The 22478-nt window shown below is 47.0% G+C and overlaps 1 protein-coding gene across 1 annotated transcript; it reads right to left on the bottom strand.

The window, feature by feature from the left end:
- Positions 1-10847: 10847 nt before the first annotated feature.
- On the bottom strand, positions 10848-21832 carry SLC38A7 (solute carrier family 38 member 7). Its single transcript, XM_036752773.1, has 11 exons — positions 21777-21832; positions 18891-19301; positions 18472-18670; positions 18078-18222; positions 17204-17302; positions 15503-15560; positions 15266-15380; positions 14697-14844; positions 14101-14300; positions 13656-13710; positions 10848-13284 (listed from the first exon to the last, which is right to left on the bottom strand). Exons 2-11 carry the CDS (start codon positions 19161-19163, stop codon positions 13182-13184), a joined length of 1395 nt encoding a protein of 464 aa, XP_036608668.1. The 5' UTR covers positions 19164-19301; positions 21777-21832; the 3' UTR covers positions 10848-13181.
- Positions 21833-22478: the final 646 nt, after the last annotated feature.

The following is a 22478-nucleotide window of genomic DNA, read 5'->3' as shown; positions in this document are numbered from 1 at the left end:
AGCCAACAGCAGCAGGAAACCATACTAGTTTGAGGGTAGGAAGTCAGACTGAACAGGTTGGTGATTCTCCTTGCCCAATAGCAGGGAGTAGAAACCTGGCTGGCCCAGAAGCCCACACCCTGCTCTGTGGGGGAAAGGGAGGGCAAGGACAACTCCCTTTCCTCCTGCTCCTCCATTACTCAGAGAGAATACTTGCTTCCCCATCTCACTGCCAATAACCTTATTCTTGGGTTTGATTTTCAGTGGTCTTCTCAAGCACCACAGTGAAGGTACTGTTTACATTTGTTAGTGAAGAGTCCCTTCTGACTAATGGGAATTAGTAGCCAAAGCCAGAGAGAATTATAGAATCTCACAGTTGGGAGGGCCTTCAGAGGTCATCCAGTTTGTACCTGAATAGGGATCCCTTCTTCATCATTTCCTAAAAAGGGACGATCAAGTCTCTTCCAAAGTCCTTCATTGGGGAACAACCTGCTAACCATCCCACTTTGGGAGAAGATCTAATTGTTAGGAAGTTTTTCCTTATATTCATCTAAATCTGCTCATCCATCCTTAAGTCAACAAGCCTTAATTATTAAGTGGCTGTCTGCAGTTTCCATTAATTACTCTTCTTAAAGCCTGGTGCTTGGAACCACCCAGAAAATTTCTCAAGTTTTCTGATGAGGGAAGAGAACCAGGAGATTTACTTACCTCCCTCACTCTAGACTCATCACTCTTAATATTGCTTAAGCCTGTTTTCACAACTAGGCTGCTATGTCACATTGTTGACCCATACCAAGCCTGCAGTCCAGCTCTTTGTAAATAAAAATGATTCATTTTTTGGAAATTACTCTTGGTCCTTTTATCTTGTTTCTCGTTATACCCAGTCAAGGGGAAAAAGGAGGAATTTAAGTAAAGACAAACTGGATTACTGGCTGTTCTCTGAACTTGGCATTCTTTCTTCTGTCTCTTTAGTACAGGCTGTCCCTGGTGCCTGGAATTTACACCCTGCTCACCTCTGCCTCTTAGAAATCTTAGTTTAGTTAGAATCAGGGCTCAGTTCAGATGCTACATCTTCTATAAAGCCTTTCTGATCATCCTACAGAGATTGCTAGTGCTTTCTTCATCCTCAAATGATCTAGTATTTATTTAGTTGTATTCCATTAGAATGTGAGCTCTTTGATAGCAGGGACTGGTTTCGTTATCCCTACAATACTGTGTACATAACAGGTTCGTAAAAAATTTTGAGTCAACACTCCAGATCTTTTTTTGGACCAAATGTTATCTAGCTATAGCTCACCTATCTCATACTTATAAAATAGATTTCTTGAACTTGTAAGGGATTTTTCATTCATATTCTCAGATTCGAACCATTATTTTGGCCAATCAAGATATTTTGGGATCTTGACTTGTCACTCAAAGTATCAGCTATCTCTCTTAGCTTTGAGCCATCTGTCAATTTGACAGGCATGCCATCGATGTCTTCATCTAATTCACTGAGAAAAATGTTTAACAGTATATGGCCAAGGACAGATATTTGCAAATGGCTCAACATGGGAAGCTCATCATTTCTGTTCAGGCCTTCATTCTTAAAACTTGATCCATATATATATATATGTAACTCTCACCTCTAAAAGCATTGTGTGTTGCCACTGCTAGGTCTGCAGCCCAAAGAGATCATAAAAATGGGAAAAAGGACCCACGTGTACAAAAATATTTATAGCAGCTCTTTTTGTGGTGGCCAAGAATTGAAAATTGAGGGGATGCCTATCAATTGGGGAATGGTTGAACAAGTTGTGGTATGTGAATGTGTGAGAAATGTGGTTTTGGGGATCACTGGACTTCCTAGGCAGGGCCAAAGTCCTGAAGAAGAACCCTATGATAATCCCTAGGGAAGGCTGTACAGACCACAGGACTCCCAGAGGAAGACCAAGTAGTAGCCATCCCTTAATCTGTGGGGATCACAGGGCCTCCTAGGGGTCAGACCCTAAGGAAGACCCAAGTGATGGCCCCTTAGGATGGCAGTAAGATCACAAGGCTCCCGAGACAGGGCCGGAAGTCCCATGTGATGTCCCCTTAAGAAGGCCGTGCAGACCACAGGGTTCCCCAAGGGAATCCAGAGTGGTAGCCCTCTTAACACCGCAGTGGGGATCACAGGACACCCCAAGACAAGATCCAGGAGTAAGCTTGGCCAGCTTCCGCTGCCTGTTGCTTCCCTTCACTTGACCTTAGGAAAATCCATGTGATTTGACCATTCACACCCAAAGAACTCAGGACCAGAGTGGGCAGAGGAAGGCATTTTATTACGCTCCCCGGGAGAGCGGGTGCAGTGCTCGCGGGAACACTCACACTGATACAGCTGCAGGAGCAGGGGTAACCATTCCCTCCACTCCTGCTAGAGTCATGGTTAGTTTACAATCTTTGTTTTTTACATAGTTTTCCTAGGTTATACAGCTTATATAAATAGGATAATAAGGATACAGAAGCAAAAGTGAAGTTAATTAGATTTTCCTTGTCTTAGTTTAGGATTAAACTATATTCTTTTATTTCCCCTACTTTCCCTTTTTAACATATGCAAATTATACAAGTCAGTAGGCCTGGATTCTTGACCAAGACCAGACCCTAGATAAGCTTGAACTGGTTCAAGTGGGTTTGACCTCTCTAATTCCCTAGACTGCCTTCTCAGAAAGTATGCACATGCGTACAAGCCTCTAACCTCTCACCTGACCGACCTTGAGGCCTGGTCTCTGCTAAAGCTGGGGTGGGGGAGGGCAGGGAAGCACCCCTTTAGTTCTGTGGAAACAAAACTCCCCCTCCCATTTCTTACAAATGTAATGGAATACTATTGTGCTAAAAGAAATGATGAGCAGGCAGACTTCAGAAAAACCTGGAAAGACTTATATGAACTGATGCTGAGTGAAACGAGCAGAACCAGGAGAACACTATACACAGTAACAACCACATTGTGTGATGACTGACTTTGCTAGACTTATCTCTTCTCAGCAATGCAAGGATCTAAGACAACTCCAAAAGATTCATGATGGGAAATGGTATTCACATTCAGAGAAAGAACTTTGGAGTCTGAGTGCAGACGGAAGCATACTATTTGCTCTCTTTTTCTTTTGTTGTTTTGTTTTGTTTCTTCTTTCTTGCAGTTCCTTCCATTGGTTCTAAGTCTTCTTTACATCATGACTAATGTGAAAATATGTTTAATGTAAGTGTAGGGCCTATATCAGATTGCACACTATCTTGGGGAGGGGAGAGGAGAAAGAGGGAGAGAAAATTGAAAAACTAAAAACAAATAAATTAATTTTTAAAAAAAGTATTTACTTGGTTCTCTACTAATTTGTGGAGATTGATTATTCAGTGCCCCATTCCTGTGTGGGGGGAATTGAATTGGTAAGAACTTGAAAGAACAAATATCCTGGTCTTTAGGCTTCCAACTTAAAGAGAGAAGACACACAGTTTCAGATTCTTTTCAGGTTCCTGAAGGGAGAGAAAGACTCTGGGAAGAAACCAACATGAAAAGGAGCTGGCGCCTCAGTCAAGTCTCTCATCTTAGCTTGGTGCCTCAGATACTTCAGGGAGTTTCCTCTTGGGTGAGATCTGGGACTCTCTTGATCGAGCTGAGATATTTCACTTGCAGTAAGAGAGATTCTTCACTCTGTGTATTTTCTGGTATATATTCTCATCTGTATGTCTTTCCTTGATTTCTGCTTGCTATAGGCTTGTATAAATGGGTTTCTTTGTAATTTGCTATGTGTGTTCGTAAAACTGGCATTTGGTAGGGAATCAAGACTTGGAGATTTTATACATACACATATATTATATATGCACACACATATAATACATACATATATGCATATAGATGCATGTGTATGTGTGTGTGTATATTTATATCTGTATATCTATATATATGTACTCAGAACTTACCTTCCCCATTAAGGGATAGCAATTAAAAGCTCAACTTGAACCTAAACTAACAACATTGGGGGTTCAGCTAGATATAGTGCTTGCCCGGTACCCCCTCTCTCTGAGCAAGGACTGAAGCATGGAGTTTGTCTGTTGCCTGTTACCAGTGGGATAAAATCTGGTGCCCTTTATGGGCTTACTGCCTGTAGCTTCTCTTCCTTTCTAATAGAATGTGAGCCTCTTGAAGGCAGGGCCTGTGTTTTGGCCTCTCTTTGAATCCCTAGAGATTAGCTCAGTGACACGTAGTAAAATGCTCACATAAGTATTTATTTCACTGATTCCTGCCACAGCTCAGCCACGTTTCTAGTCTATACTAATAGTCAGGTCTTTAGGATGTCAGGATTAGACACATCAGAGAAATATTAGGATGTGAAAATGAATGCTACTCAATGACAGATTAAGTGACTCACCCAGTATTACACAGCAAGAGGAAGCAAGACTGGAACCCAGTCTTGATGGCTCTAGAATCGAGGGCTCTCTCTGTTACATCACAGGCACCTTTCTGAAGAATATGCTTTTTTGGTCTGCGCAGCTGTACAATTCAGCAGAGCCAATCAAGGCTGTATCCCCAATTCCCTTAATGGAGCCTCCTGTGGCTCACTAGCTCGATGGCTCCTCTCTTCTGGATGAGCTCCAAGCATGGCAGGGAGGAGGGCAGGTGACAAGAGCAGCCATAAAAAAGCATGGAGAGAGAGGAGTGATATGATGCACTCTGTGGGTCACTGTTTTAAATTTCATTAAAAAAAACCTTTTAATTCAGTTGAAAAAAACAAAACATTATACATATGAAATAATTTGTGGATAAGAGAGCTACAAATCTGATTATGAAACAGGGATATGGGAAAGTACAAAGAACTTCTGCCAACAAAGATGCAATCTGTCAATGATTTAGAGAAGTCCCTTGGAGTTGTCTGAAACACGTAGAGATTAAACAATTTAGTAGGTCACCATTAAAGTATATTTTGTAATGCTGGTAATGGGGTGTCCCAAAAGTCTTAGTGAAATTGTAAGGCTTAATAACTTCAGAAGTATCAATGCTACAAAGTTACAAAAATAGCATTTCAAAGTTTCATTATTTAAATTTCCTTTACACTAATTTAGTTTTGTAAATTTTGAATTATATTATGTTCATTTTCATTTGAACAATGTTATTGGGCATTGCATGTGTGATGGCTTCTGGATGACATTCTCTCAGGCCATTGGATCAGTAGAGGAGATCCTTTTGCTTGGCCACCTCAGCCCCCTGATCTGTCTCCAGTTGATCTTTTCTTGGGCCATGTCAAGAACTATTGTGGATGCATCAAAACCTCCTTCTTTAGATGATCAGGATATAAATGCAATCCTTTTAGTCACTGAAAAGCAGCCGTCGAAAATTTGTACAAAATATGAAAATTGCTTAGAGTGGTATATTGCACAAGATGATGGTTATATTCAACTTTAGTAAGAAGCCTATCAGTATTTATTAAACATTTTAAATACTTCCTATAGTGAATCCTTTTGCAAAATGAATCTGGATTCATCTCAGGCAAACTCAATATATGAAAGTATTTTGGAAACCATAAAGATCACACAAATATACTATTATTAAATCTATATTTTAGAAATGATAAATGTGATAGATCAGAAAAGCTAGAGAAATCTTGTATAAACAGATGCAGAGTGAAATGAGCAGAACAAGTCACATAATGGCCCCATAATGTAAAGGCGAATAACTTTGAAAGACTTAAGAACTCAAGTCAATGCAGTAACCAATCAGGACTTCTGAAGACTGACCAAAAGAGCTTGATTACTGCTTCTTGGAAGAGAGATGATTTACCAGAGGTGTAGAATGAGGCATAATTTTCAAATATGGTTAACATGTTGATTATTTAAAATTTTTCCCTTTTTTGCTAACTTTTTGTTTGTGATAAAGGAGGGTTTCTATTTGAGTCAGGGAGATATGAGTTAGTGGGCAGTGAGAGGGATGCAAACAATTCTTTAAAAAAAAGAATATTGATAGAAACATTAAAAAAATACAGAGAAAAAATTCAGAAGGCGATAGAGACAGGGCAATTTTATTCATATCTTGTTAGGTATATACCTTTTTTGAAGGTATATAACTGAAGCTCATAGTTTTACATATAATCATTTTTCAAAAAATTGAAACAAGAATGTTTATGTACAATTAATTTATAAAGAACAAAACTTTTAAAACTCACAAAAATCTTATTTTTACACACACACACACACACACACACACACACACACACACACACACACTCAGACCAGCTTCTGGAAGCATATGGCAGCTGAATTCAAGGTCTGGTAGATGCTACAAAGCTGAAAAGGCTTTGAGGGTGCCCTCCTGTTATCCAAGGACCACCAGCTGGGCTAAGGTCAAAGAGACTCCTTTTTAGAAGATTGGTCACTAGATGATACACTTTTTTTCTGGCCATGACAATGCAAGACCACTTATGGAGGGTGTTCTCACACGGACAAAAGCATATCTCTTAATTATTAAGTATATTATAATTGAACTCTGTTGGCAACATTGTGGATTTTTTTGTGTATTGCTTGAGAAGCCTTGTTTCTCCCTTTCAGATGGTGAGTTGCCTTGTCTGCTGTATCTTAAATCTTGCCTCATTCCAATCCATCCTCTGCTCAGGAACCAAAGTGATCTTCTTGAAGCATAAGCCTGACCAAGTCACCCTCCTGTTCTGTAAACTCCAGTGGTTCCCTCTTACCTCCAGGATCAAATAGAAAATGCTCTGTTTGGTTTTTAAATTCCTTCACACTATCTTTCCAGTCTTTATGTTCCACTTTGCTCTCCTCCAATACTCTCTAATCCAGTGACACTGCCCTTCTTGTTCCTTGTACACGATATTCTTTCTTCTGACTCTGTTTTTTCATTGACTGTCATACCCTGTGCCAGAGATGTTCTCCCTTCTTACCTCCCCTTTCTGACTTCCTTGGCTGCCCTCAACATTCAGCTTAAATTCAACCTTTGGCAAGAGGTATTTCCCAGTCCCGGGCATTGCAAGCACCTTCCCTCTGAGATTTCTCTCTCTCTCTCTCTCTCTTTCACACACACACACACACACACACACACACACACACACACACACACAACACACACATAGATGTTTGCATGCCATCTCCTTTATTAGAAAGCAAGCTCTTCGAGGGCAGGGATTGCATTTTTGGCTTCCTTTGTAACCTCAGCACTTTGCATAGTGCCTAGCCCATAGTAAAATTCTTGCATAAATGCTTGTTGCCTTGGTAGTTCTTGGATACTAGTCCAGAGATCTCCACACAGTTTTTAAGGGGAGGTTTTGGTAGTGTTAAAAGGCAGTAGGCGAGACAAGCCCAATCCTATCCCTTAAGGATGATGAAATCATTGGTATTAAAACTGGAAGGGACCTTAGAGGTCATCTAAGTCAGTTGTGTCAAATTCAGATAGAAATGGGAGCCAATAAACCTTACATAAGGATCCCAGCATTGGCATATTGACTTAGAAGACCATACACTAATATTATCTATGTTCTTTTTAAGTCTATTTTGTTAAATATTTCCTAATTACACTTTAAGCTGGTTCATTACACTGGGGTGCATTGCTAGCAGTTGTATTTGACCCCTGTGATCTGGTACAACACCACAACCCTCATTTTACAGATGAGGAACTTGAGGCCCATGGAGATAAGATGATTTGACCAGGGTTAAGCAGGTAGTAAGTGTAGATCTGAACTCAGATCCTCTTACCCTAAATCCACCACTCTTTCTATGGTACCTTGGTAAAAGTGGATATATGTGGTAGAAAGGGAGGGTAGAGAAAGGCAGAGTTTCCTTGTTACAGCCCAAATCTCTTCTGTAACCCAGCCAGGTGATCAAGGAGTCAACAAGCATTTATTCAGTGCCTACAATGCACCAAGCAAGGGGGATACAGAGAAAGACAAAAACACGATCCCTGCCCCTAAGGAACTCACAGTCTGAAGAGGGAGACAACAAATAAACAGCTACGTAAAAACAAGATATATGTAGGATAAATTGGGGAATAATCTCAGGAGGAAGGCACTAATAGGAAGCAGGGAGAGGCCAGTGATGGAGCAAAACAGCTCAGGCCAGAGTCTGGAGGCAAGTGGTACCATGGTACCATGGTCAGATCCAGGTTGATGCTGGCCCTATATGAAACAAAGGCGACCTCTAGTGGCCAGGAGAGGAAAAGCAAAGGCCAATATAGCTCCCCACTCTCCCTCGCACTGCACCCCCCCACTTGCCCACAATCCAAATGTGGACATTATACCAGTATATCTACTGGTTTTGCTGAGTGGGATGTGAATTTATGCTTTTTCCTTAAACTTTACTTCACACTCACACTAATATGCTGGATGGTTTATAATATTTGGTTCAGCATCATGTCATAGGAGTCTCAGCTGAAGGAACTGGAGATGTTTACAAAGGTTGTATTTTTGGTGGGGAGGGAAACTGGGGGAGGATGACTGTCTTTGAATATTAGAAAGGTATGAACAATTAACCTTACTTTGCTTGGCCCCAGAAGGTAGAACTGGAAATAGAGAGATGTAAACGTAGGTTTGATGGAAGGAAACACTTCCTTACAATTGGAGCCAGCCAATCTGCCAACTCAGTCCAAAGGCAAAATGAGATACAGTTTCTCCTCTCAAAGAGCTTATCTTCTATTAGGGAAAATAATGCATGCACAGGTAAGTATACGTAGAATGTATACAAAGTAAACACAGAGTGATTTGGGAGTGGGGAGGGAGACACGAACTGCCACCTGGGTGGATCAGGAGGGGTATTTTTGGTATTTTGATGATCTTTGAATTGAATTTTGAAAGAAGCTAGGGATCCTAAGAGGCAGAATTGAGGAGGGATGGCATCCAGGTATAGGGGATACTCAAAAGAAGGGGAGGAAAATGGAATGGCTTGTGTGAGGAACATAGACTTCTTTGGTTTGACCATAGAGTGGGTAAAAGGGTTGTTCACCCTTGGTTCTCGAAGAGGACCAACAACATTAGGAGGGTGATGCCATGACTTGCAAGTGAATTGGATTTAAGTGAAGCAGGGCTGTGCAAAGTCACCAGCTTCACTCTCTCCTCCAGAGTCATCAGAATGCAGTGACCAGATAGTGATCAGGACAACTGCAGATGGCCCCAGAGGCAGTGAGAGACTTGGCAAAATGAAGTAATGCAGGTTGGAAAAGGTAGGTTGGAGGCAAGCTGTGGAGAGCTTTAAATGCTAAAGAGAGGGGTTTGTATTTGATCAAGAGTTGATAGGGAGCGCAGGGGAGTAGAATAGTCAGACCTGATCTCCAAATAGAATGGGTTGTTCTAGAGAGGTAGTGGAATATCCCTCACTGGAAAGGGCTTTTGGCCAGAATTTGGGTGTTATTGTCAGCTGTGTCATAGCAGGGAATTTTTATTTAGGTTAGACCAGCTGCCTCTGAGGTCCCTTCTCCATTTGAAATTCTATGATGCTTATAACAGCTCTGCGAAATTCTATTACCATCATTTAGATGATGCTTATAACAACTCTGTGATGGAATGCTACTTGAAGTCAAAAACTATTTGTCTTTGTATTCCCAGCACCTAGAACAGCATCCAGCACATAGAAAGCGGTTAATACTTGATTGAAATAAGTAGAATAGGAATTACTATCCCCTTTCACAGAGAGGAAAGCTCAGCCTCAGAAAGTTCTCCTTCATAGTCATTGGTAGACCTCAGTTTGCTCTGGGAAGGGGGAGGCTTGTCCAGAAATAAGAAGCAGGGAGGTGAGAGTTCCTGGAGGAAGTGTCTCCAGGAGTCTAGTTGAAATTAGACCACGCCCTCACTAAGTGTTCAAGCCCACGGTAAACTCTTCTTTCCTGGTATTTTATGAAGTGCTCACTCAGAGTGAGGGAGACAGGTTAAAACCTCACCTCCAACACAACGTGGGATGATGAGTGGGTCACTTAACCACTTGGATCTTGTTTCCCCAGATGTAAAGCAAGGATACCTGTAGGATGTACGTCCTGGGTTGTGAGGCTTCGATGAGCTCATGTACCCAATTTGTTAAAGCGCTGGGAGCTCCTGTTATCATACTTTTTAGCTTCTTTCCAAGTATCTAGCAGACTGCTGGGTACACATAAGCATTCAAATACTTTCCAAATTATTGAGTTAAAAGGAAGACCAACATGTCCAAAATTGAACTAATCTTCCCCCGAACCCTCTTCGCTTCCAAATCTCCCTATTATAGTCAAGGGTACCACCATTCTCCCAGTCACCCAGGTTCATAACCTTTACTCTCTCTCATTATCTTTCTAACACCTCTTCTATCCACCCCATCCTTTCCTCCAACACCGATGCTGGCCCGATGCAGGTCCTCATCACTTCACTCACTTCACAAATGGATCATAGCAGTAGCTGTTGGTTAGTGTCCCTGTCTCAAATTTCTCCCCATGCCAATCTGTCCTCCACTTAATGGTCAAACGATCTTCTTAAAGTACAAATCTGACTATGTCACCACCTGGAACTCTCTCCTTCGGCTCCTCCTCCTGGCTTCTTTCATGTATCAGCTCAAGCCCCACCTTCTACAAGACTTTCCCCAGCCTCCTGAACCTTAGTGCCTTCCTTCTGAGATGTCTGATTTATCACATATATACATGCCTGTCCACCTACATATCACTCATTTGTAAATACCTGCCTGTCATCTCACCCATTAGACTGTAAGCTTGTGCAGAACTTGGGCTATTTTTACCTCTCTTTGTCTCCTCAGGACTTGGCTGAGTGCCTGGGAGACAGGCTCATCACCCTGAAGATCCCTCTTGAGGAAGCCAGGTTGCCAGGGCCCAGTTCCTGCTTTCCCATCTTTCCAATTCAAACAATAACTCCCTTTGCCCACAAGGTTAGGATCACACAAAGACAACTCAGCAGCAAAGTTCCCTTTTATTATGTATTTTCATGGCCAAGGGTACGCGGGTAGAAAAACCCATTAAAAATCACAGATGGGGGGGTGAGGCAGAGGGAGAACATTGGGAGGTATGAACCAGAATCCATCCCCTTTTCTGGCTTTACACATCTAATCTGGGGTTGGAACCCCCTCACTAACAACTGCCCTGCCCTCATCTCAACTCTCTCTAAAGGTGACGACACGTCCAGATGATATCCAACATAGGAGTGACTCGAACAGACCACCTCCCCCACTGCCAGAGACAGGTGAGAAGATAAAAGCCCAGATCTTGACAAGCTGGGCCTGTATTACTGGTTAGGGGGAGGAGGACACAATGGGGAGGCCCAGTTTGTTACCCAATCTTGGCTTCCCACACAACTGAACCTTCAAGGACACAGTATCCTTGGGGATAAGAAGCCTACTCCTATAAGCCAGAGCCTCCTTCTAGGTCCATCAACATGGAACAACCAACTGGTGAGTTGGAGAGGTTGGGGTTCTATCTGTGAGTATCCTCTCCACTTCCTACGGGTGGAGGTCTTGGTTTAGAAGAAGCAAGATGGCAGATGTATAGTTCTAATTTATTACCCTTGGTCTTCCTGAGATTATCCAAAGTGAGCAGGGGTTGCCAAGGGGCCCAAAAGCCACATGGCTTAATGGAGGCATGGACACTGATAAAGGTGCAGAAATGGACAGCATGGGTTGGCAGAGATGGAAAGCCTTAAAATTCTATCATCTACTGCCTGGTCCTGACTCTCTAGTGACCTCATCCTCCATCTCTTGCCCCCAAAAGAATAAAATACAACGTTCTTGACACCATCTACCTTGTGATGCCAGACCAGGATCTGTGCCAATGGAGCCTGATGGAGGGTAGGGCAGTGGCTCAAAAGCTAATGACTGCCCCTTTTCCCCAGGTACAAAAGAAGAGGAAATCAAATGAGGAAAGGAAAGGGGACACAGCACAGGAAGTATTATCAGTAGGCATGGAGAATCATAACTGTCTTGTAATCTGCTAGGCTGTAGAGAGGTGGGTCTAGTCCTCTCCTATCCCCAGTGTTATAGTTCCCATTAACAGTGCAATGCCAGGTGGGGCTTTCCCACCCAGGGACTGTATTCACCTTTAAATGAAAGAACAGCAAGCAAATGGCAGTTTGGACAGAGACCAGCAAGCTTGGGCTGGGAGCTTGAGAACATTCAAAGGAAAACAAAACAGCCACCTTGCCATGCTCTCCTCCTTCCCATCCTTAAAGGAGGTGCCAATTTGGAATTTGAGAGGGAAGAGAATTCCTAATCTGGAGGTAACAGATGGATACACAAAGCACCATAACACATGTTGGCCCCCCTTCCAGATAGGGAAGCCCAACAGTCTCTGTAAACATTAGACTTAGTGAGATTCTGGAGCCGGATGAGACCAAAAAGGCTGGCCGAGCCCCACCGGAATGTAGTGAGATGGAGATGCCTCCGGGGCCACGGAATAGTGGTCTTTACTCTTCCTTGGTTCCAGCCAACGTGATGCTGGGAGGAAGAGATGAGGTTCCAAATGGCTCTGGGTATAATTAATGATTACTGGGAAGATGTTTACCAAAACAAAGGGGGACCAAATGGGGTCAAGGGAGCTTGGAATCTGGCAACACAACTGGCTTGGGTCTGATCCCTGCCCTTTGTCGGCTAGAGCTCGCTCACTTGTGCTCTCTGGGCAGCAAAAAATACTCCATTTTGTGATGGTCATTTGCATGATTTTGGAAACCTGCTCTGTTTGAGCTGCTGTATTCACCTCTGGACTGCACACTTGAAGTCACAAGTGGCTTTGGTCATTACATGTAGTGTTCCCAGCATGAAGGCCTCCCCAGAAGTGCTGGGTTCTGCTCCCTGCCTGGGGCCAGCCTTCTGCAGAAAGTGTTTCCAGGCACAGGAAGGATTTTTTTCTCACTCAGGTGAGACTAGGTTCACTCTTCAGAGCTTTTCCTGCTCCTCTCTACCAATGGGTAAAAGAAATGGGGTTTTAATTCTGGATAAGGAGGCAGTGGGAGATCCTCAGGAAGATTCAGTGGTGGGAGATGATTCCCACCATCTACAGCACTGCTGGTGACCGGGGAAGTCCCTAGGACCGTCCTCTGACCAGAAGAGTCCCTAGTAAGGAGGGTCCAACTCCCTTCCCCATGAGAGCACTGATGATGGAACGTGATCAAACAAGACGCGATATGGTGTGGTCCCCCCCGACAATAGCCAGGGGCTGGTGCATGGATATGGTTCCTCAAGGGCTCAACAGAAAAGGCCACTTTTTCCCTTTGGCTGTCCAGTCCCAAATGGAGAGGTCAGGCTGCAAGATTCATGAAGATGGCATTGGTTGTGGTTTGGCCAAAGATGAAGGCTCCAAGGGTGACCAAGAGGACTCCATAACTGACTAGCGCCCACCAGCTGTAAACAGTAAGGAGGAAAAGGCCTCTATTGTGGGGTCCCAACAATTTGGGGGCAGGGGGAGAAGGACTCTATCGTAGGGCCCCAACAATCTGGGGTGAAAGGACTCTGTTATCCAGCCTCACATTTGGGTCTAGATGGAAAATCCTGCTCATTTGTATCCTTTCTGCTATCTTCACCCTCACACTTTTTGAAGTACTAATGTCATTCCAAAGGAAGATCTCCATCCGCTAGGTTAGGCAGCCAGGCTCCAGGAGGTAAGGGACTTTGGGCAGAGCCAGGCTTGCCCCCCTGGCTTCTTCCTCCCTTCCCACTGCCCCATATTATGTCTCCCAAAGGACAAGGGGTCATGAGACAATATGGAGCCTTACCTGCTTGGTTTGACTTCTTCAATTTCAGAAAGTTTGGCCTGAATCAGGCACAGTCCTAGGAGAAACCAAATTTTTGATCGACCAATTGGCCAACTAAAGCCAAGCAAGGGTTAGTCAAAAGTCTAGCTTCTTTCTTCACTGATTCCCTTCTGTGACTATACTATCTCTCTAACACACGCACACACACACAGATACACACATTCACACAAATCATGACTCAGGGGAAGAGAGAACTCAAAATGTTTCCTCTTCCCAAGCCTGAGACATCTGCTGCCACTCCTTCCTAGTCCAAGGAGTGGCTAGAACAATCTGTCTGTGCTCCTGAGCAATGGAGATTCGTAAGGCTAGAGACTAAAGCAGGTGAGAAGAGGGGGGTGTTGACAGTCAGTAACACATAGCAGGGCTCTGCACACATGGTGGAGGGTGGTGGTGGGGCTGCACATACCTGGGAAGACAAAGATGAAGCAGGCTGCCAGGCCGCCGATGATGGAAATGACTTTGCCGATGTCTGGGATGAAGAGGGCCAGGAGCAGAGTCAGTAAGAACCAGGTGACCGTCTGCAGCACTCGGCGTCGCCTCTCCCTGGCCACGTCTTCCTCCACGGTCTCACCCTTGTACCGCAGCCATAAGCCCTCCAGGACCGCCCTGCGCGCAAGCTCCCAGATTAGGAAGGGGGTGTGTAGGGGATGCCTCAGTCCATCCCTACCACACTTTTCCCAAGATCAGTGCGGCCTGAGGGGGAGAAAGTCTGGCCATGCCCCGGAGTCTCCCAAAACGAAGTAGATGAGAGGTTGGACATACAAAGCACGTAGTCAAGTTCAGGAAAAGGCGGGGAGCAGAGCAAAGGGGGAACAGAGCAGTGAACCGAAGAATGGGGGTGGAGGTGGGATGGCCAAATTCTGCGCAGGGAGACCCAGCACCCTCAGGAGACACTCCCCTGGGGCATGGAAATATCTTCTCCTTGGGAAGAGTCATCGCTCAGCTACACATGGAGCCCCCTCCCCACTGCTGGCACTGCCCACCCCAGGCCGAGGGCCTCACCGTCCACAGAAGTGCAGAATGGGGTAGGAGGTCAGCACACTGATGATGATGAAGACACGGGCAATGGCAACAAGAACATCATTCGAGGGGTACGAGAGGAGCACATCGGGGTTCACGCTGACCCCAAAGGTTAGGAAGCCACAGATGCCTGAGGGGCCCGATAGGGAGAAGAAAGTCCAGTAGTTGGGTCAGAGTGGGAAAGGCAGATTAAAATGGTAATGCTCTTGGGAGGAGGGGAAAGAATCTTCCCAATCTGGCTCAGGAGACAGAAGAGCTGTCGGGAGTGGATCTGAGGAGCGAGGACTAGGTTGGGGGTGGGGGGACTGTAATCCCTCGGATTCTCTCTTCTTGAAAAAGGCTCTAAGACAGAGGGAGGAGAGAGGTCGCAGGTGCTTGAGCTCTAGTTACTTCTAGCAGGACTTGCCAAGAAGGCAGAGGGGCTTCACGCCCTGAGCGCTGCCCAAGGAGGGGTAGTGGTGGCACAGGAAGAACCCTGCCATCAGGCCTGTCCCTGGCCCTTTCCCCCACCTCGTCCTAGCCAGGAGGGCACTCTTTCAGGGCTAACTTACCTGTGCCCATGTAGACACAGAGGGCTATGACCATGGCTGCCGTCACCACACCACCCCAGGTCTGCACCTTGGGCTGCCGCATGCTGTTGAAGACAGGTACGCTGCTCACGTGGCACTGCCAAAGAGAGAAGAGGCAGGCTGAGAGGTTACAAAGTGCTGCCCACCTGCTATTCCCCACCCCCTCCCGCCCATGACATGGGCAATCAGTTTTCGTGAACTCCATTTTATAGCTGATACCTGGAATCCAAAGCAGATCGTGGGCATGGCGTTGAACACAGCCATCCAGGAGGTCGGCCTGCAAGGAGAGCACAACCACATGGGGCCTCAAGATGAGGGGCAGGCCAGACCAGAGGCCCCCGGCTCCGAAGCAAGGCCCCTCCACTTTGGCATGACTGTTTACCCGAATTCAGATCTCAACTGCCCCAGAGCTGGGAGACCAAGCTCCCATAGGGCCCTCCATCTATTGCCCTCAACTCGGCCTTAGCCCTGCTCTGGAAATGGAGATGGACTGAAAGATCATCATCCTAATATAAATGTATAATGTGAAAGGTTTTCTGGAGGTTTTTGGAGACGGGGCCTTTCATTTAAGATGCATTATTCATTTTTATGGATGTAGTCACAAAGAGATCACAGAGGATAAAAATGCATAAAATAAAGCGTATTATTATAGGCTATTTGTAGGCTTTAGAGAAGCCAGATTTGGAAAAGCAGAGCCTACGCTGGGATCAATATACTTCTTGCTAAGCCACTTTCCATGGCCCAAAGGAAATGACTTTCTCATAATATGGCAATAGGTAATAAAGGTATTAATAATTATTAATAATAATAATTATACAGTAATACTATAAATAATTATTGATAATCGGTAACACTTTTTCAAAGTGATTCCAATCCATTTTCTCATTTAATCTTCACAGAGGTACCTCCATTTTACAGATGAGAAAGCAGAGCGATGGGACTTGCCAAGGATAGCCCCCACCTAGCACCGCCCCCAAGCTGGATTTCTTATTACTCTACTGTGCTGCCTTCTTTCTACACTGTCCATGGCTCCCAGCAGACCCTGGGGGGAATTCTGGTCACCCTGAATTCACTTCTGATGGAGGCAGAGGGCAATGATCACACATATAGCTCTAGGCTGACAGTCAGGAGCCCTGGGCTCTGTCTTCATCTCCTGCTGTTGATGTTGCTGGCCAAGTTTGGTTGTGGGTCTCAACTGGCTCCCCTGTAAAGTGGGGATGGGCAGCAAGGCGGTGCAGCAAATAAGAGTGCCAGGCCTGGAGTCAAGAAGACCTGAGTTCAAATCTGGCCTCCGACACTTACTAGCTGTGCGACCCTGGGCAAGTTACTTAACCCTGTTTGCCGCAGTTTCCTCATCTGTAAAATGAGCCAGAGAAGGAAATGGCAAACCACTCCAGTATCTCCGCCAAGAAAAGCCCACACGGAGTCACAAAGAGTCAGACTCGATGGAAAACCAATAAAAGTGGGACACTCCTCCTTGTTCATCTTTACAAGGACCAATGAACTAGCTTTATGTGAAGCACTCTCCTTAGCAGGAAGGGCCCAGGATCAATATAAGAAATAGTTAGCAGAACCATCAGAAGGAGGACAATTACAGCCCCTGCAAGGTCACAAGGAAGAGGATTGTTTTTTCTCCTCAAGTGGGGCAAGGCTGCCTTCGTGCTCATCAGAGTACCCAGCACACAGCTGAACCGCATCCTTTCGGTTAGCGGTGCCCAGTGGAATGGCTTGCTTCAGGAGAAAGTGGCCTTCCTGACAAGGAGGGCATTCAAACAACCACCTGGAAGGGATTCATGCTTCAGGCTGGCTTCTGAGGCCTCTTTCAGCTCTGTGATTGAACCTGACATGCTATGGTTTGAAGCACGAGGACCTGATGAGCACCAAGGCCTGTGTGGAATGGCTCCCTGACCTTTCACCCACCTGGTGGGTATGTCCCCAGGGGACATCTCCTTATCTGGCCAGATGTATTTGATGACGATGATAGCTGTGACATACCAGGTACCAAGGACACTCAGGGAGCTGCCAGGGAAGAAAGAATTGGGTTTTGATGAGCAACGGCCATGCCTACCCCACCCCCAGCCATGTCCTCCTGCCTGCTGTTCTATTAAGAAACAATAGCCCATCCCTGTCTCCAGGGATGAGTATGTCTCTGCTTAAGGAGCTAAAAGCTACAGAGATTTTACTCAGAGTCATGAGCCCCCCACCCCCACTCCCTCACCCTCTCCTCTTCCCCCAGTCTTTGGATAAAACCAAAATGAACATACACAGCTAGATATCCAGGGTGTCAAGAAAATGCATTACTGAGGCAGAGGGAAGTCACTGACCACAATCAAGTGGAGATTCCTCTAATACAGATTAGAGCTTTATGTGAGAGGGTGTGAAGGAGAAGGGACCAGAGAACAAAGCTTGCTGATTCCATCTGAGCTGGTACAAGGCCAGGAAGAAGCTGGTATCAGTCTCCTAGGCCAGGAACAACACAACTCTGCTTATGGGAAGGAGGTGTTCAGGGGAGAAATGACTTAGAGAAAAATGAGGAAGACTCTTGGAGACCGACTTTTTGGTGGGCCCTGAGATTTACCATGTTCTCTGAGACAAGAGTTGTGACTGACTAAAGTGTGATTTTATACCTTCCCACTTCTCTCTAGCCTTTGGGTCCCACTCTCAGAAAGCCATTGGGCAAGGAGGAGGAAGAACCTAAAAGTGCGTGGGCCTGAGAGGGAGGAGGTCTATGATCCCTCAGCCCTCCCGACCCAGAGAATCCCCTTGACCTTGAGGACAGGAATAACTCCCTCACCTGGCATACTTCTGGAAGCCAATCTCCCTGGGGATGGAGAGGGGAAGGATGAAGAAAAAGGCAGTGAGGCTGATGGTGAATTTTCGGTCTGTGTACCAGTGGTTGCTGCCTGCCTCCTCCGACTCCTTCGCCAACACAGCAATAACTGGGGGGAGTCAGGAGAGGGACGTCAGCAGAGCAGAGGGCCCCCGGACACCTCCCCTCCCTCCCTGGGACTCATGCAGTCTCAGTCTTTTTCCTCCATGTCTGTTTCTTGTTCCATATGACAGACTTAGCACTTCTGGTGTTATGGACTGGAGGGAAGCCTGATCACAGACAGTGACAGGACTTCCTTTCTTCCTCACTCCGTTTCCCCCACACAGAGGCAGCCCCAAGGGGCACGGGGAGGGCTTACTTTTGTCTTGCTGGTCCCCAATGATGATGAGAAAGGCAATGCAGGTACCAAAAGTGTACACCGCGATGGTGACCTCGCACAGGACCCCGGTCAGTTTGCCACACACTGCCCACACTACCTCCTGGTAGGTGCGTTCGTTACTGGCCTGGGAGCAATATGCCAGGATGACCAGCCCACTGATGATGAAGACCAACATGCCCTGAAGCAGAGAGAGGGACACGTGCCCAGGGAGGTTTAGGAGCTGAGGCCAAAAGACATGGAAGCAGCTGCTGCCAAGGAAGTCAGGCCAAAGCACCCATCCCCCCTCCCTCACCGGGCAGTCTAATGGGCCCTTCCATTGCATACAGCCCAAAGCCCTCTCCTTGGAAACCAAGAGGTCTGCTCCATCCCCCCACCCCAGGGAAGCCCACTTCACTCACAATCTGTAGCGCAACTCCAGCCGCCACCCCACCAGCTGTGCTGAAGGCGGCAGGGAAGTTCAGCAGGCCAGCACCCAGGCAGGCATTCACCACAATAAAGACGGCTCCCAACGTGGAGGTGGTCCCCCCATTTGTGGCTCCTGGCTCCTCTTCCTCCCCTTTGGGGGCTCCATCCACGATGGGGCTCTGCAGGAGGCGGGCTCGCTCCCCCGCATCCGAACTCCAACCCCAATCACCACAGTCACTGTTGATGACCATACTGGTCTGAGCCATGGCCGCATGGGCACTTTGCTCCAGGTGCTCGTCTCTGCCCCTGGCTCACCACCTCACTTCCCAAACAGCCATGAGAGGAACAAGTGTCCAGACAGCATGAGCAAGGGCTAAACGCCCTGAGAATGGCTCTGTGGGGCCCTAGAATAGGACACAGAAAAGCAGCATTACCCTTTGATCCATCAAACCTCTCCTAAGTCTATGCTCCGTTAGGGATCAAAGGCAGAGGAAAAGGAATCAGGGATGGTTTCTGAAAAACCTGGAAATGTTTGGATGAACTGATGCAGAATGAAGGGAGTGGAACTAGGAGAATGATTTATACAATGATAATAGCATTGAAAAGGCAAACAACTTTGAAACACTTGAGAACTTTGATCAATGTAATTAAGGCCAACCATGTCTCCAGAGGCCCAACGACGGAGCCTATGACTCACCTCCTGAGAGGCAGATAAGACTCAAGGTGTATTTTTGGACAAAGTCAACATAGGAATCTGTTTTTCTGGACTAGGCATATTTGTTATGAGGGTTTGGGTTTTCTTCTTGTCAACAGGAGAGGAGGTAGAAGGGAGAGAAAATAAATGCTTATTAACTGAAAATAAACTTAAGCCCATAAAAAGCAGGATTAAATCAGAGAAACAAGGAAATAAGTATTGAGGGGTGGCCATGGGATTGGGCAGCAGGTCTTGGAGGACAGTCACAGACTCTCCGAGCTGGAAGAGACTCAAAGTCATTCAGTACAACTCACACCTGCACCTGAATTCTCTGTACCAAAAATGGTCAGCCCAGATGTGGGGAAACCCCTGCTCCTGAGGGCGGCCCACTCCACTTGGGACTGCTCTAACTGCCAGGAGTTTTTTCAAGCCTAAATTCGCTCCTTTGTGACTTCTCTCTACATTTACCAGCTCTGTTCTCAGGGGACAAGCATAATCCCAAGGGATGCTTTTTAAATACCTGAAGACAGTCACCATGTCCTCTCCACCAGGCTACAGGCCTGAACTGGACACTGGGTTATAAACTCTCTGAAATGCTAGTTGCAGCCGATGCAATGGACAGAGGCCCAGGCTTGGAGTCAGGAAGACCTGAGTTCAAATGCTGTCTCAGATATGAACTACCTGTGTGATTCTGGTTGCCTGGCAAACTACCCCAGCAATCTGATGGTGGTATTCTGTTGTGTTCATGTTCATTTTCTTTCTCTTTCTCTCTCTCTCTCTCTCTCTCTCTCTCTCTCTCTCCTCCCCCCCCTCCCCAAACAACATTCCTTCCCTCCCTGCCTCCCCCTGCAGTTCATAAGGAACATAATCGGAATCTGTCACTGTGACTGGCTACTCCTCAAACCAACAGAGCTCAGAACAAGCTTTTCCCTCTCCTCCTGATAACATGCCACAAGGAAAGACAGCTCAGACATCCTTTAGAAGGTGATTGGAAGGAAACACGAACTGAGGTCAGGCTGCTTTTAAATCTAAGAGCCACAAAACCCAGTGCTGGAGAACATCTCAACATCCCCAAATCAAAAATGGGAGATCTGGAGCAGGCGGGCTTCCTCTTATGCAATCTGACACCTGGGTGGGGGGCGGCGACAACTGAGCAAAGATCAGAACTGAGACAACACCCAGGTTACAGATCAAGCTGGGAAAAGCCCCAGGAGAGAAATTCTTTTTGCTCGATCATGCACAGGTTACAAAAAGGGGGTGGGGGGCGGGGGTGGGGTGGGGTAGGGTAGGAGAGAAAATAGATTTTTGTTAGTCAAAAAAAAATCACAAAAATGTACAAAGTTCTCAAGCACAGCGGGGATTCTTGGGCTCCAATTTCTGCTCCAGAGACTCACTTCCCTTTGCTGGCCAGATGTCTGGGGCAGGGAGGGGAGGGGGATTACAGTTCTGCAAACTCCTGGCTCAGCTTTAAGCAGTCAGCAGGATTGTGGGGACTCGGGTCACATGTCCGAGGAAGGGGGTGAAAGGGCATCATCCAGCCCTTCCATAGCAAGCTGCCCGGTACAGAGGACCACGCTGCTCCGGCCGCTTCCCTCTCTGGGCTACCTGACGGAGGTGAGTGGGTTCTCACACTTTCCCTCCTGAGCCCCGCCTCTCTGCGGTTCTGGGGAGGCAGAGGTTCAAGTGCATCAGACCCGAGTTCAAATGCTGCCTCTTATCCCGGGCAAGTCATTTAGCTGTACAGTGGGGACTGGGGGTGAGGACTTCGGAGGTTCCTCCCAGCTCTGAGCCTGTGGCCCTGAGCCCCCCAAACCCTCGAGGGGCGCCCCTCCCCAGATCTCCCCCTTTTAGGGATGGGGGCGGGGAAGCGAGCCCAGGCAGCCCATGGAGGGCGGGGCAGGATGCAAAATCCCCTCCAGGAGGACGGAAGCCCTGGGTTCGAACGCGGACTCTGCCACTGACTCGCACACGAGGGTAAGTCCTCTTCCCGTCCCCGGGCCTCAGTTTTCCCATCTGCAAATGAGCCAACTGGCCCCCGACGGGGCTCGGGGTCCGCGGCGGCCCCGAATGCCGAGGCCAGGGAACCGCCGGATCGCAGGGGAGAGGGAGGGGACCGATTTTTCCCCCCAGTACCCCCCCGGGGGAGGGGTCAGCCCACGCAGCCCCCCACCCGCCGCGGGCTCACCACAGGCTGCTCCGGTGACACGGGATGCTCTGGCTCCAGCTGCGGAGCCAGCTGACTCGCCGGTCACGTGAGCGCGGGTTTCCGCGCGAAGCACGCTGGGAGTTGTAGTCCGGCCCCCTCTTCCGCCTGAGCCCCAGGAGGCCGGCTCCTGATGAGGGCTGTTCTGAGAGGCACTGCCCTCTAGCCCGGCCTTTGACAGCCTCTGAGAAGGTGCAGGCGGGACATTCCCCCGGTGTCACTGACCCTACCCTTGAAAACAAGGGAGTTCCGCTAACTGACTCCGGCACTTCGTCAGCAAGCATTTATTAAGCTCCATGCAAGCCAATTCCAAAGATTCAGAGCTGGAAAGGACCTTAGAGCCCGTGGGGTCCAACCCTCTCATTTTGCAGGTGGGGAAACAGGCACCAAGAGATCCTGGGATCATATTTAGGGCTGGAAGGGACCTCAGAGGCCAGCCCCTTCCTTTTACAGATGAGGAAACTGAGGCACACTCAGGCCGTTCCCCGCCCCCTCCCCCCCCCCAAGGCAGCCGCGGACACTGGACAAGGGGCAAGGGGTCAAGAAGATGAGTCCTCTTTCGTCTCATACACTTACTAGCTGGGTGATCTTGGCTAAAATAACCCAGGTTAATTATAGGGCAGGGTTGCTGTAATGATGGAGATAACATATGTAAAATGCTTTGCAAACCTTAATGCACGTGGT

The sequence above is a fragment of the Trichosurus vulpecula genome, chromosome 3, assembly GCF_011100635.1.
Source record: "Trichosurus vulpecula isolate mTriVul1 chromosome 3, mTriVul1.pri, whole genome shotgun sequence".
Classification (NCBI taxonomy): Eukaryota; Metazoa; Chordata; class Mammalia; order Diprotodontia; family Phalangeridae; genus Trichosurus; species Trichosurus vulpecula.
This window is presented reverse-complemented; position numbering and strand designations above follow the sequence as displayed.

Coding starts and splice junctions, on each gene's coding strand:
- SLC38A7 (XM_036752773.1), bottom strand. CDS start 19,163: ATGGCTCAGACCAGTATGGTCATCAACAGTGACTGTGGTGATTGGGGT. Junction 14,301..14,696: donor ATTCTGCACTTCTGTGGACG/GTGAGGCCCTCG, acceptor GCTTGCGCGCAG/GGCGGTCCTGGAGGGCTTAT. Junction 13,711..14,100: donor CTTCATCTTTGTCTTCCCAG/GTATGTGCAGCC, acceptor GGTTTCTCCTAG/GACTGTGCCTGATTCAGGCC.